Source organism: Ovis aries, chromosome 11 (genome assembly GCF_016772045.2).
Source record: "Ovis aries strain OAR_USU_Benz2616 breed Rambouillet chromosome 11, ARS-UI_Ramb_v3.0, whole genome shotgun sequence".
Classification (NCBI taxonomy): Eukaryota; Metazoa; Chordata; class Mammalia; order Artiodactyla; family Bovidae; genus Ovis; species Ovis aries.
The window spans coordinates 56,390,061-56,404,126 of NC_056064.1; the positions used below are offsets into that span (position 1 = coordinate 56,390,061).

The 14,066-nt window shown below is 55.1% G+C and overlaps 1 protein-coding gene across 4 annotated transcripts in view; it reads right to left on the bottom strand.

Annotated features, from left to right (window-relative positions):
* Positions 1-205: 205 nt before the first annotated feature.
* Positions 206-14,066, bottom strand: part of DNAI2 (dynein axonemal intermediate chain 2) — a 31,950-nt gene continuing 18,089 nt past the window's right edge. For 2 of the 4 annotated variants that reach the window (XM_042256443.2, XM_012186587.5), the window contains exons 7-13: positions 11,387-11,526; positions 10,012-10,134; positions 6,212-6,435; positions 4,594-4,729; positions 3,895-4,041; positions 2,849-3,076; positions 206-1,027 (exon numbers count right to left, since the gene is read on the bottom strand). In XM_042256443.2, coding sequence (XP_042112377.1) covers positions 899-1,027; positions 2,849-3,076; positions 3,895-4,041; positions 4,594-4,729; positions 6,212-6,435; positions 10,012-10,134; positions 11,387-11,526 — 1,127 coding nt within the window. In that variant the 3' untranslated portion in view covers positions 206-898. Of the gene's footprint in view, positions 1,028-2,848; positions 3,077-3,890; positions 4,042-4,593; positions 4,730-6,211; positions 6,436-10,011; positions 10,135-11,386; positions 11,527-14,066 lie in introns of those variants that run through there. The other 2 variants (XM_060395034.1, XM_042256444.2) reach the window with 2 other exon arrangements.

Below are 14,066 nucleotides of genomic sequence, written 5' to 3' on the forward strand. Positions count from 1 at the left end.
GGTTTCAGGGCAGCCCACCGCCCCTGCTGCAGCCCCAGAGGACCTTGCGCCGCACCCAGCCTGTGGTCACCTGCTCTGCAGGCTCACGGTGAGCTGCCTGGGCTCCCGCCCCTGCACCAACCCTCATGAGCCCGGTCAGCTGGCACATGCCCACCTGCCTCCCAGAACCCGTTTCTCCCTCTGCTGAGGAGGAATAGTCAGAGCAGAAATCTTTGGCGACTTTATCAAAAGAACGACAGAGATAACTTGAAAAGCTCTGAGTACAGGAGGCATAATAGGCACTAACCTTTAGTACCATCATTATTATTATTAGTAATTGAACTTTGCGAGCACGAAGATAGCAGAAAGCTCGCTGTATTCACCTGGCTTGTTTCATCCGTCGTCTCTCACCCTTTTGGAGGTAAACATCTCCCAGGGAAGTTGCTTGGGAAAGACATCTTAGAAGTGGACAGGCTTTATGTTCCCCAGCCGTACATGGGTAGGGAGGTTCAGTAAGGGAGAATGAGAGACCCCTGCCCTTCCCCACCCACAGGCCTTCCCAAGCCCCGGCGGCAGCCGTGGCCAGCCCAGGGGAGGCTCTGCAGGCTTGTGAAGGGAGGTGCTCGTCGGGGCAGCCCTCGAGAAGGTGAATCCCTCGAGAAGGTGAATCCACGGGGATGGTGGGGTTAGGGGAGCTGGCTGAGCTTGGCTGAGGACCAGCTTGGGGATGAACCTGTGCCCCTTCCCTCCCTCCAAGGGGAGTCGGTGGGGACCGGGGATCTGGTCCCTGGGCGAGGGGGCTGGGTCGGAGTCCCTTTGCCCCTCCTGTCCCCTCTAAGGAAGGCGGTCAGCTCCCACTTGTAACACCAGGGCGGTGCCCAGAGGTGAGAGAGAGGCACGCGTGAGAGCTGGGCTCTGGTCAGGGCTGACCTCCCAGCGCTGGACTCTCTCCACTGCCTCCTTCCTCCCCTTCGCCGTCGCCTCTTTCTTCCTCTGCTTCTTCCTCTCCTTGCACCTCCTCATCTGTGTCCTGGCTTGGCTGTTTCAGCTACGGAAAGACAGCAGAGACTCATTGGTGGGCAGGACTTCCTCGCACCAGGACGTCAATCCCTGAGCCCGGGAATGCTGGGCACCCAGGAGGCCATGCAGCCAACACCACGGCCTCAGGGGCTGAGGGGGCACTCGGCTCTAGTGAGCATGGATGGCGGGCACCTGCCGCTTGCTGCCTGGGTGGCCGTGAGCTACCTCCCCCAAGATTCACTGGCCCCCCTGCTCTGAAGCCTGGCGTGATTCCTTCAGGGCAGTGGCTGGGATTAGAAATAATTCAGGTGAGGACCCAGCAGAAGATTCTCTGTTCTGACTCTAGCACGTCTGGCTAAGTGCAGAGACGCAGAGATGTGTAGGAAGCCTGCGGCGAGCGGCAGAGGGAGGGGGCCAGGCTCAGTGAAGTGTAAGCCCTTCTGAGAGTCAGTGTCTCCATCCAGAGTGCTCCAGCCGCTGTGGGGAGCGCGTTCAGGGTACAGCAGGCATGGAATCAGTGGCCGCATTGCACTTGGTCTGCAGACCTTCTGGAGGGCCCAGCGTGGACGGCTTGGGGAGGCCCAGGCTACGGGGTCAGAAAGCCTGACTCCAGCCTCGCCTTGACCACCCTCCCCCGCCAATCCCGGACCAGCGGATGGTGTGAGAATAAGGCCACTCAAATCCGACTGCTTCTAATGCACAATGCGCCCACAGAAGTCACTGCCTGTCTCGAGACCCAGCGACAGGGATGCGGGGAGCAGTCATGAGATGGAACCCGTCAGCCCCTCGGCATGCTCACCTAGCTTCGGACCTGGCCACTCCCTTACTGCCTGAAGACTGGCCACCCAGCCCCTCTTGCTGCTGGGGGCTGGCTTCTTGGGCTGGTGATGGCCTCACCCCTGCTTCAGCGCTCTGTTTTCACTGTCTCGAACTTCTCAATACTTTTTATTTTTGGCTGAGTGGCACGCGGGATCTTAGTTCCCTGACCAGCGATAGAACCCGGAGCCCTTGCAGTGGAAGCGTGGAGTCTTAACCACCGGACCCGCCGGGCAAGTCCCTTGAGCTGCTCTGTGTGTTTTCCTTCCTCCCCTAACAAGGCAGCCAGTCTTGCCAACAAGGGCAGACGCTGTTCCACGCTCACTTGTTCTTCCCCCTGGCACGTTGGGCTTTTACTCTTTCGTATCTTGGCATCTTATCCCTGGGCCCCTGAAGGTAATGGTCCAGGCAGACCACATCTTTTCCTTCCTCTGCCCCCTGGTACCCAGGAGGCCCTGGAAGGTGACCAGACACCGCCTTCATCACTCAGCCTCCTCCTGTTCCAGATGGAAATGAAGGAATTAAGACGTGAAGTGACCAGCCCAGGCGACACAGCTAGAAAGTGCTTTGGCACAGGGCCACGGCTGGATGCCGCTGTCTGGTGGACTCTAAGTTGGGCCGACTCTTGCATGGATGGCTGAGCTCAGGACCAGTCTCACCCCCTCCTGCCGGGTGGGGTCACCACGGACCTCGTAGGCCCCCCTGCGCCCTCCAGGCCTCCAGGCCCCCTCTCCTTTCATAGCTCATGTAGCCCTGGGTCCTCATCCCGTTGGTCACTTGCATGGAGTTCAAGGTGCCCTCTGGGGTGTAGGCAGAGGATTCTGAGAAGCTCAAGGAGTTGGAAGCCTGTTTGGAGACTTAGAATTCCCCAGGAGGAAGGGAGTCACTCTCCCCATTTGCCAGACGGACAAAGGAAGGTCTGCCTGGTGGGGCCACTTGCTCGGGGCTCCCCAGGAAGTCAGCAGGCAGGCAGCCGGGGCCCTGTGGCTCCCTCCCGCCCAGCCCACCCTGAGCCCCTGCGCAAGGCCCCTACAGATTTGGGCTGCTTCTTCATGGCTTCCGCCTCCTTCTTCTTCAGCTCCGTGAAGATGATGTCGAAGAACTCCTCCTCGGCCTTGGTGACCAGCTCCTCCAGGTTCAAGACAGGCGGCTCATCCCTCAGCTCGTCATCCCGGCCCTCGGCCTTGCCCTTCTCCTTCAGGCGCATCTCACGGTGCCTGGCCTCCAGGATCTTCTCCCGCCGCGTCTCACGCTCGAATATCTGGGGCACAAGGACAGGGAGGCCGTGGGAGCAGCCGGAGGGCGATCCCAGCTCCCAGCGGAAGGGGACCAGTGGGCTCCCCTCACTCTGCTCAAGGCAGCCCCACAGAGCTCTGCTCTGGGCCGATGGCAAGAAAGCGGGGGCTAAATACTGGGGTTGGCAGGAGGGGAGCAGGGATGCCAAATCACGCAGTTCCAAGGAATACCAAGTGCCTGACGCCAGTGTGAAGCATGCTCCCTGGGGTGTGCAAAGCTGCATCCCTGGGCCCCAGGAGGACCAGTTCAGTGGTGGGACCGCACGCCCAGGCGGAGCCAGGAGGGCCTCCCAGAATCTCAGCACCAGGGCGTTTCAACCCCTCTCGGTGGCCCATGGCTACGGGGAGGCATCTCTAGGACTCTCGGCCAGGGTGACGGATCTCAGCACCCCAGCGCCCCCTTCCCCCGATCAGTCCCTTCCAGCTGCTTCTCCATTGGCATCAGCTAAGCTTCCTCAGACAGGCTCGGCTGCCCCAAATGTATACTGTTTACAATTAGACAGAACGACCAAGTCACACTGCTTGCATCTGAAGAAAACCGAAGCCTGGAGAAGTCAAGAGACTTACCCAGGGCCGCTGGGCTTCCTGAGCGGTGAAGCCTGGGTGGGTTCAGACACGGCCAACACCCATCTTTCAGGCCCATTCCCTGACCCTCGCCAGAATGTCCACCCACTTCCCAGGAGGCGGTGGAAGCACGTCTGCCCTTTGCTGACCAGCCCACTCGGCCGGGGGCCAGGCCAGGACCAGAGCTGGTGTGCCCACCTCGCCAGGGGCCCGTACCTACCGCAGAAGCCATGTTCTTCTCATTTCTCTGGAGGGTGCACAGCCCGTTGGAGACCTCCAGCAGCGTGGTCGTCCCCAGCTGGGAGCCGCAGGCGATGAAGCACCCATTGTCTTCCACCCGGAGGCAGAAGAGGGCTTCGTCACAGACCTGCTGGAGGGCCGGGCAGACGCGGGGGAGCCACGTCACCCTCTGCTCGTCTGGCCATCTGGGTCTTGGGGAGGCTTAGGCCGGCAGCCCCATTCAAACATCCCTGGGGACTTCCCTGACCGAAGGGGACCCCAGCCTCAACCCACAGGAGGGTGTCCACACCAAGGTCTGTTGCAAGACCCGTCACTCCAGCCTCATCTCCCACCGTACCCCGCCCACCACACCCACCCCCTCAATGGCCACAGAGATCGGCATGTGGATCCTAGTTTCCCAACCAGGGATCCAACCTGTGCCCCCTGCATTGGAGGGCCGAGTCTTAACCACTGGACGGCCAGGGAAGGCCCTCCAGCGCCCCTTTCATTCTGCGGTTTCCCCAGCCCCGCTGTCTGCCACGCCGCCAGCCTGCAGGTCTCCGCCCCGCCCCTGCTGATAAGATAAGGCTGGCTCAGCTGGGAGGCTCCACTCGGCCCAGGCTTGGCGGGAACAGGCCTGGCGGGAGGAAAGGCCAGGCTTCTGAGGGCGTGGATGCATCAGGAGTGGGGTGCACGTGACCTTCAGGCTGAGGGCAGGGTCGCACTGCTTGAACACAAAGTCCCAGATGTCCAAGGTCCCGTCCATCTTGGTGGTGAAGAAAACCGCCGGCCTCACGGGGCTCCAGGCGCCATCAGTGAGATAGGCCATGTGGTACCTGTAGGGAGCCAGGACCTCCGCTCAGGGACCACGGGGGGAATGGGATGCAGGGAGAGCCTGCTGAGCTGAGACCCTGCTCATCCAGCCCCTCCCCGGCTCCTGAGTCTCAGCCTGGAAGTTCTTCCTGGTGTCTGACTTCTAGCCATGCCAGCTTCACCACCCACGGTTCACAGTTTGCACTGTAAAGGGTTCTGGTGTTTCTCTATACCTAACTCAAGGGCACAGGCCTGGGCCCGGTCCCCTGGCTATGAGACTCACTTGAAAAGGCGTTGGAGGAAGGAAAATCTGCCCAGAAACGTTCACACTATTCAGATGAAGAGAGGGCTATGCTGCCTACTTGATTTAACCTCGATTTTCAAAGATTTCTACAGCAAAAAATAAAACTGGACCCTTATGTTATATACAAAAATGAACTCACAATGAGCTAAAGACTTAAACATATGATCTGAAACCATAAAGCTTCTAGAAGGAAACATAGAGTAAAAGTTCCTTGACAGTGGCCTTGGCAATGAATTTTTGGATTTGGCACCAAAAGCATAAGCAGCAAAAGCAAAAATAAGTACGTGGGAGTGTATCTACTTAAAAAGCTCCTGCAGACCCAGAGAAGCAGTCAATAGAACGAAAAGGCAACCTAAGGAATGGGGGAAAATATTTGCAAACCAGATATCTGATAAAAGTTTAACACCCCAAATATATAAGGAACTCGTACAACTCAACTGAAAGAGCAAAACAAAACAACCCAATTTAAAAAGTGGGCAAAGGACACGGACAGACATTTCTTCAAAGACGACAAATAAACAGCTAACAGGTATGTGAAGGGATGCTCGACATCACTAATCATCAGAGGAAGATAACCAAAACCACAATGAGATATCCACACCTGTGAGGATGGCTAAATTATTAGCAAAGCCAAAGATGAGTGCGGGTGAGGATGTGGAGAAACGAGAACCCTTGTGCACTATTGGTGGGAATGCAAATTGGTGCGACCGCCATGGAAAACAGTATGGAAGGTCCTCAATCCTGTTTCTGGGTCTTTTTCTTTTTTGGCTGCGAAGCATGTGGGATCTTAGTTCCCTGACCAGGGATTGAACCCACAGCCCCTGCACTGGCAGCAGAGTCTTAACCCCTGGACTGCCAGGGAAGCCCCCCGTTTCTGGGTCTTTATCCAAAGGAATTGAAGGCAGGATCTTTAAGAGACACCTGCCCCCCTTCCATGCTCACTGCTGCGTTATTCACAATTGTCAAGATATGGGAACAAGCTCAATGTCCATCAACAGATGAGTGGGCAGTTTGAAGCTTAGTCCCTTTCTGAAGTTGCTGAATCAAGCTATTTCCTAGCATTAGCTCGGATGCTTGGAGAGAAATGTTTGCTCCGTTTTTATGGGTGGAGACACAGAGGCTCAGAGCCCCCCTGGGCTGGGCCGGGCCCCCTGTCCCGTCCAGCGCCGGCACCCCTCTCCCGCCCCAGTCTTCCCCTCACTTGGTCCACATGATGGACGACTCCCGGCTGTCCTCTGACCAGATGCGGGCGGTCCAGTCGCCGACGGTCAGGAAGTTCTTCGGGTAGAACGGGTTTCTCTGCAGGGCGTAGATGGGGCCGTGGTGGCCTGAGAAGGTGCACACGATCTTCTCGGCCGGCGTCTTGCCCTTGCGGTTGCAGGAGATGACGACGCCTTGCTCGGTGCCCACCATGAACTTGGTCGGCTGTGGAGGGGGTGACGCGTGAGTGGAAGGCTCCGTGAAATCTCAGCTCAGGGTTAAGCTGGCAGGGAGAGCGGCCTTCCGGGGCCAGAGCGGTGGGGCCAGCGGGGTGGGGGCCCAAAGGTGCCTTTGGTTTAAGCCTCTTCTTGAGCTGTGCCCCGCCCCTTTTGGGGGGCCGCCCCCACTCTTGATCAGCTTGAGCAGACCCCACCCTTCTTTAGCACCTGCTCAAGGGCCCCGCAAGTGATGAAGCCCCCAGTCATCTGTTCCCTAGACCTGTGTCACAGCCCTCCATGCAGCATCATGAGCGCTAAGCATTTTGCCAAAAACAGATCCTAAATGTCTGTCTGAATGAATACTGTGACCCCGGAGTCCAGAAGAGCCCCCTCCAGCCTCCAGATACTACTCACTGCAAACCTGGGCTTCACTGTACACCCACGTCTAATGATTGTTGCTGGAGTTTTTCGGTTGTTTGCTCTTTGCTTTGTTTTTTAAAATGTATTTGGCTGTGCCGGGTCTTCGTTGGGGCATGCGGGATCTAGTTCCCTGACCATGGATTGAGCCTCTGCTTTGGGAGTTCAGAGTCTTACTCACTGCACCACCAGGGAAGTCCCTCCATAGCATCTTTACTCACAACAGCTAAGAGGTAAAAGCCACCCAAGTGTCCATATGAATGGAAAAACAAACTGTGGCCTGTTCACGCGTGTGTGTGTTAGTCGCTCAGTCGTGTCCGGCTTTGTGACCCCATGGACTGTACCAGCCAGGCTCCTCTGTCTGTGGAATTCTCCAGCAAGAATACTGGAGTGGGTAGCCATTCGCTTCTCCAGGGAGTCTTCCTGACTCAGGGATTGAACCTGGGTCTGCTGCACTTCAGGCAGATTCTTTACCATCTGAGCCAGCAGGGAACCCCAGTCTATTCATACAATGCGATACTATTTGGCTTCAAAATAAAAAAAGAGGAAAATTCTGCCATGTGCCACACTGTGGATAAACCTCGAGAGCATTGTGCTAAGTAAAAAGAGCCCGTCACAAAAAGACAAACAGTAAGAATTCATACAGTGAATGGGGTACCTGGAGAAGTCAATTTCATAGAGACAGAAAGCCGAAGGGACTGAGGGAAGGGGAAGACGGGGAGTTAGTTGATTAAAAGATACAGAGTTTGTCTTGCAAGATGAAAAAGTTCTAGTTCTGGAGAGCCCACAGTGTAAATATACTTAACACTACTAAACTGTCCACTTAAGAATGGTTAAAGTGGAGACTTCCCTGGTGGTCCAGGTATTAAGAATTCACCTTGAGTGCAGGGGACACGGGTTCAATCCCTGGTCGGGGAACTAGGATCCCACATGCTGTGGAGCAACTGAGCTCACGAACCACAACTAGAGAGTTGATGCGCTGCAATGAGAGATCCCACTGGATACAACAGAGATCCCTCGTGCCACAACTAAGGCCTGACACAGCCAAATAAATAGTTTTAAAAAAAAATGGTTAAGGTGGTACATTTTACACTATGTGCTTTTAAATTTCTTTTCTTTCTTTTTTTTTTTACCACAATTAAAAAGAACGGCTGGGCTACAAACGGAGGGCTTGCTTGCTTAGTTGCTCAGTCGTGTCGGATTCTTTGCGACCCCATGGACTGTACTCGCTAAACTCCTCTGTCAGGGGGATTCACCAGGCAAGAATACTAGAGTGGGTTGTCATCTCCTCCTCCAGGGGATCTTCCCGACCCAGGGATCAAACCCACGTCTACTGTGTCCCCTGCATTGCTGGAGGATTCTTTATCTGCTGTGCCATCGGGGAAGTCCCATAAATGGGGTGGGGGAGTCGTTAAAGGAAAGTGAAAAGAGAAAGCTTGAGAAGCCCAGAAAAGTAAGGAAGAACGCCAGCTCCAGGGCCCCTCGGTGGGGTGAGAGTGGAGCGCCCCGCCCTGCAGCCAGAGCCTTGGGTTTGAGCCCCGGCTGCTCCCTGCTCTGGAGACTCACCTCCCCACTAAGACTCCTGTTGTTTATCTGCAAAGTTGGGATAATGCTAATCCCATCAGCTTATAGGACGGTCACGGGAGACCGCATCAGGCGGCTACAAGGCGCCAGTACATGGTGTCCACTCAGCGACAAGGCGGCGGGCAAGCGGGGACCAGCGATGCTGTGGCCACTGCGTCTAGAGCCTCGCCTAGAAATCTCTGATTCCAGGACAGAACCTTTTTCTGAGTCCTCCCGATAGAGCCGGGGGCTTGGGGAATGGGGGACGTCCAGTAAAGTTGTCGTCCACCTCCCCCACCACATTCATCCCCCAGCTTGGGGTGGGGGAGGTGCTCCCAGGGCAAGGGTGAGGCCAGAGCCCGTCCACCTCCTAAGGGCCTGGGAATGATGTCGGCCTGGAGGCAAACCAGTGACGATCCCAGGAGGGGGTCAGGCCAGGAGCCATCCGGGAAGGTCATTTCATTGCTTTGGAAGGAATCCTCATTTGAGCTTCCAGAAGCCTCCCTCCTTGGATACATCCACATGACTGCTTTGCTAGTTCTCTTTACTGGGTTTTATTTGTGGCTGTGCTGAGTCTTCACTGTGACTCGGGTTTTTCCCTGGTTGTGGCGATCGCGGCCCACTCTTCATTGTGGTGCGTGGGCTTCTCACTGCGGCGGCGTCTCTCGTGGTGGCCCACGGGCTCCAGGTCACGCGGGCCTCAGCAGTTGCAGCGGGTGGGCTCAGCGGTGGCAGCTCCCAGGCTCTGGAGCGCAGGCCCAATAATCGTGGCACCCGGGCTTAGCTGCTCTGCGGCACGTGGGATCTTCCCAGATCAGGGATCGAACCTGAGTCTCCTGCACTGGCAGGCGGACTCGTTACCACTGAGCCACCTGGGAAGCCACTATTTCCTATTTACTTTTCTTCTATTTTTTTAGATTCTTTATTTGGCTGTGTTGGGTCTTAGGTACAGCCCTCGGGCTCACTAGTTGTGGTGTGGGGGCTTAGTTGCCTTGTGGCATATTGGATCTTAGTTCTTGGACCAGGGATCAAACCTGCGTCTCCTGCATTGGAAGGTGGATTCTTAACCACTGGATCACCAGGGAAGCCCTCCGCTTTGCAGTTTCTTTACTGCTCCTCCTCAGTTACTAAATGCCATCATAGGTCTGTGATCAGTTTCCCCGGGAGCCTCTTCTAATCTCATTTTCCTCTCCACCACCTCTTCTTTCCCCCTAGGGGGTGAGCTGCCAGCCCAGCGCCCCACATGAGGACATGAGTCAGGGACAGAGGCAGAGCCTGGCGTCCGGATGCTAATCCTGGACAGGGCTCTTACAGCATGGAGCGTCTCTGGAATCCTGTGCAGTCAGAAAGCTCGCCCTCTGATCAGCGGGGACACTCGCCAAATGGGAACTCGGTGAATTAAAGAAGTTTTCTGCCTCTACTCTGCTGCCCCCTGCTGGAAAGTGGTTGCAAAGACCACACAGGTCTAGGAGGGACCATCCAGAGCACGAGGTAAGAAGCAGCGTGGGGCCCACGAGCCTCTGATACAGCAGCCACGGGCCTGCCCTCGGCTCTGGCTGCCCCGGCCACGGAATGTGGGGAGGGGAGAGCAGGGGACACCCACCAGAGTGGACTCGAACTCCAGGGAGATGGCCCCCAAGGCGTTCTCCAGATGCTCCTTTCTGGTGATGTCCATGATGACGACCTCGGTGGGCTCGCTCAACTTCCGGATGTCCCACCACATGACCTGATGAGAGGAGGGGCCGACTTTGAGGCCTGGAGTTCCGCAATTCTTACCCCCTGCACCTTCCCGGGGCCAGACAGTGGGTGTCAGACACCCAGCAACGGAGGGAACAGGCCTGCCTTGAAGAACTGCTCCTCTGGTCCATAGTCCTGGCTGATCATCAGTCCTGGGCAAGCTCCCTAAAATCCAGAAGCAGGCGGCCTCACCACAGACCTACTGAGTGAAAACTGCCAGGTGTGGGCCCTGCAGTCTGCATCCTTAAAGACCCCTCACAATATGGCAATCTGTAGCAACATTCCAAACGCACATGTGCGTTGACCCAGAAATCCCACTGCCAGGAACGTATGTGTACGCAGTGTGTATGGGTATGCTTCATGTGTGCAGTAATCTCTATGCGAATACACTTCTGTGCAGAAAGACAAGTATCGGATATTAACGCATATATGTGGAATCTGGGGGGGGAAATGGTACAGATGAGCCTATTTGAAGGGCAGGAACAGAGATGCAGGCGTAAGAAGGAACATGTGGGCATTGGCAGGGAAGGGGGGGATGGGACGACCTGGGATAAACGCACTGCCGCGCGTGAACCAGATAGCTAGTGGGACCTGCCAAGCAGCACAGGACGCTCAGCTTGGTGCTGTGATGACTTAGGCGGGTGAGCTGGAGGGAGGCTCAAGAGGGAGGGGATGTATGTATCCACGTGGCGGATTCACTCCGTTGTTCAGCAGAAGCTAACATAGCATTGTGAAGCAATTAGACTCCAACAAAAAGATTCAACCCCTCCAACACACTCTTGGCTACATTTTTGGTAACTACAAACTATTAAAATCCACTTAAATAAATTACAGCATATCCATCGTTTGTTAAGTCATTAACAGGCAGGGGGCAGCACTTTATGAAATATAAAATCATCTTTGAGACATGCTAAATGAAAAACATCAAGGGCAAATCAACGCGCAAGGTGTGCAGGAAGAGTGCCGAGACGCACACGTCTGCTTCGTATGTGGACACTGAGCCTGGAGGCAGACGGAGATGCAAGTGGGCGCCACAGGAGCCGGGGCTGGGAGGCTGAAGGCCGAGGGGGGAGGACGGGCTTCACCGCCTGTCCTTCCGTACCTTTAGGCTGGTGTTCCACACACATCTTTACCTATTGCTCCATTTTATAATGAAATGCAAGAGGAAACATCCCGATGGGGGACCGTGTGACCGCTGCTGCTCCCCACTCCCTGCCCCTCCAGCGCCTGGCTGCTCGTACCTGCCCGTCTGTGGACGCCGAGAAACACTCTGTGCCCGTCTTCGACTGCAGCCAGATGGTGCCGTACACGGGGTCTCGGTGGCTGAACTCGATGGTGGACAGCTCTGCCACCAGGCTGCCCTTCCGCGTGTCCCAGCAGGCTGGCCGGGAAGGAGACGAGGGGGTGGGTGCTGGGGGCACAGGCTTCCTGTCTTAGTGCAGGGAGCACGGGATCGGGGGACGCTGCTTGTCTTGGTTTGACAAGTATGGGGCTTTTTTAAGAATCAGGGCTAAGTTCAAACCAGCCTGAGTTTCCTACCAGCCCCTGAAGCTCACTTCATTCATTCCAATGGGGCCCCTAACATGTGGTGAGCATCACGCTGGGCCCTGGGAAAGCCACTGGGACTCAGACAGGCACAGTCCTTAGGCGATGGGAAGGGAAATCTGCCATGTTAGAGCCCGTGCTGTGATTGCTCCAGGGGGAGACACAGGGAGGCAGTCAGGGAAGGCTTCCTGGAGGAAGTGAGGAGGAACTAAGATCGAGGAGGAGCTTCAGGATGGAGTGAGGCAGGGAAAGAGAGAGAAGCACCTCCATCCTGGGGAAAGTGAGAACACTCGGGCAAATCTCTCCTGTTGGATCCATTCATTCCCTTTCCGCCTTCCCTTTCTGCCTCTGCTGCTGCTGACCGGAAAAGAAACTCACAGAGGGAGATTATCCTTTCTTTGGATTCATTGTTAGGACTTCATCTCTTCTGCTTTACCAAGAAAGACTCAAAGCTTATCTGTATTTATATTTTCTGTCCTGACGGATTCTGTCTTCATTTTCCCACGAGTGTATGGTGAGGACCCACCCTGTTACTCAGAGCTGTTTCTAGGAAAGCTGGTTTTGTAATACAACAACAGAAGTCCATGATCCATAAATCTCGATTTATGGAATCCAAGTCTCAGGCATTTGGCCCTGCACCAGTCTGGCCCAGAAACGGGTTTTCTTAGCTCAGCTTGCTCTGCTCCAGCAAAGCAGTGCTCGAGGGCAGGTCCCACTGTGGCTTTCTCATAGACAGTAGAGCCCCAGAGCCTGGGCTGGTCTGGGCTGGCAGAGATAACCACTGAAGGGGTAATGAGTGATGAGCAAGGCAGGGCTCCGGAATAAACCATGGCCACGTGACTCTGTTTCTGAATTTCAGAGCGCCAGCACCCAGATAAAGCGGCAGGGAGATTGATGGGTTTCCCTGGTGGCGCTAGCAGTAAAGAATCCGCCTGCCAATGCAGGACGTATAAGAAATACGGGTTCGATTCCTGAGTGGGGAAGATCCCCTGGAGGAGGGCATGGCAACCCACTCGAGTATTCTTGCCTGGAGAATCCCATGGACAGAGAAGCCTGGCGGGCTACAGTCTATGGAGTCACAAAGAGTCGGACATGACTGAGCGACTAACATTTTCACTTGATGGGAGTCCACTTCTATTTCATCACAGAGGGGCTCCCTGGAGCGGGGGCAGGCCGCAGGTCTACGAGGGAGGTCGGAGGTCTCAGGAGGCCAGGAGGCATCCTGACCGCGAAGAGTTTCTGGGAAGTTTCCCAGCCCTTCTGGCTCCTACTCCCTGAAGGGGAACCCTTATCATGCCTGGTTGAGTCCAGCCTGGGGCGCAAACAGGAGGATTAGGAGTTTGGCTATTCCAAGGCCAGGGGTGGCCGGAAGCCAGGAAACTTCAGGGCCGCGGAGATAGGTTTCTTCTGAGTTCACATGAGATCTAAACATCAGTTTTCTGGGTGTCCCACCAGCAAAAATGGCAAAGCAAGGACATCTGAGAATTCTCTCTTCCATAAAGGCCATGAGAATGTTGGCAAAATCGATGATCAGAATCAACTTTTTCAGAACTCCGGAAATCAGCCAAAGGCTGGCAGCAAATCAGAGTGTTTATTCAAGAAAAATAGCTGAATCTTGATAAGAACAGTAACTTTTGTTGCATTGTGGCTTGTCCCAGTTAAGATGCTATAATCTCCGGTTCTATGATAGCCTTGAAAAATAACTCTCTGCCTTCCTGTTAAAAACCGAATATCTTGGCAGCCACAGGATGGAGCAGAATGGAGCTGGAGCTCTTTCAAAGTCTCCTATTCAAAGAGTTGTCACTGTTTGACCTGTCTAGCGGTTCCCTAGAAGACCCCCTCCCCGTTTGCAAAGTTGTCTGTATTCAGCTTGACTCAGAGCTTGCCCAGGGCAAAGGGTCTTTTTAACAAGTCTATCTTGAAAATAATTAAAATTGCAGGCAACTGATTAACTTTGCAGTGTCCGGAAGTGGTGGATAACAGGTGAGGCAAGCAATAGGCTAACCAAAAAGCTTCAAAGGAAAAGCCGGAGAGTGAGCTGTCCATAGGGGTTTTGAAAAGCTCTGATGTGTTCCCAGGAAACTAGAAGCTCCCAGGGCTGCGTGCACACCTTTGTTGTTGTTCAGTCACGTCTGACTCTTTGTGAGCCCGTGAACTCAGCACACCAGGCTTCGCTGTCCACCACTATCTCCCAGAGGTTGCTTAAACTCATGTCCGTTGAGTTTGGCATTGGCATCACCATGCCATTCAACCATCTCATCCTCTGTCGCCCCCTTCTCCTCCTGTCCTCAATCTTTCCCAGCATCACTGTCTTTTGCAGTGAGTCAGATGTTCTCATCAGGTGGCCCAAGTACTGGAAAGAACTGGGACGGCCCT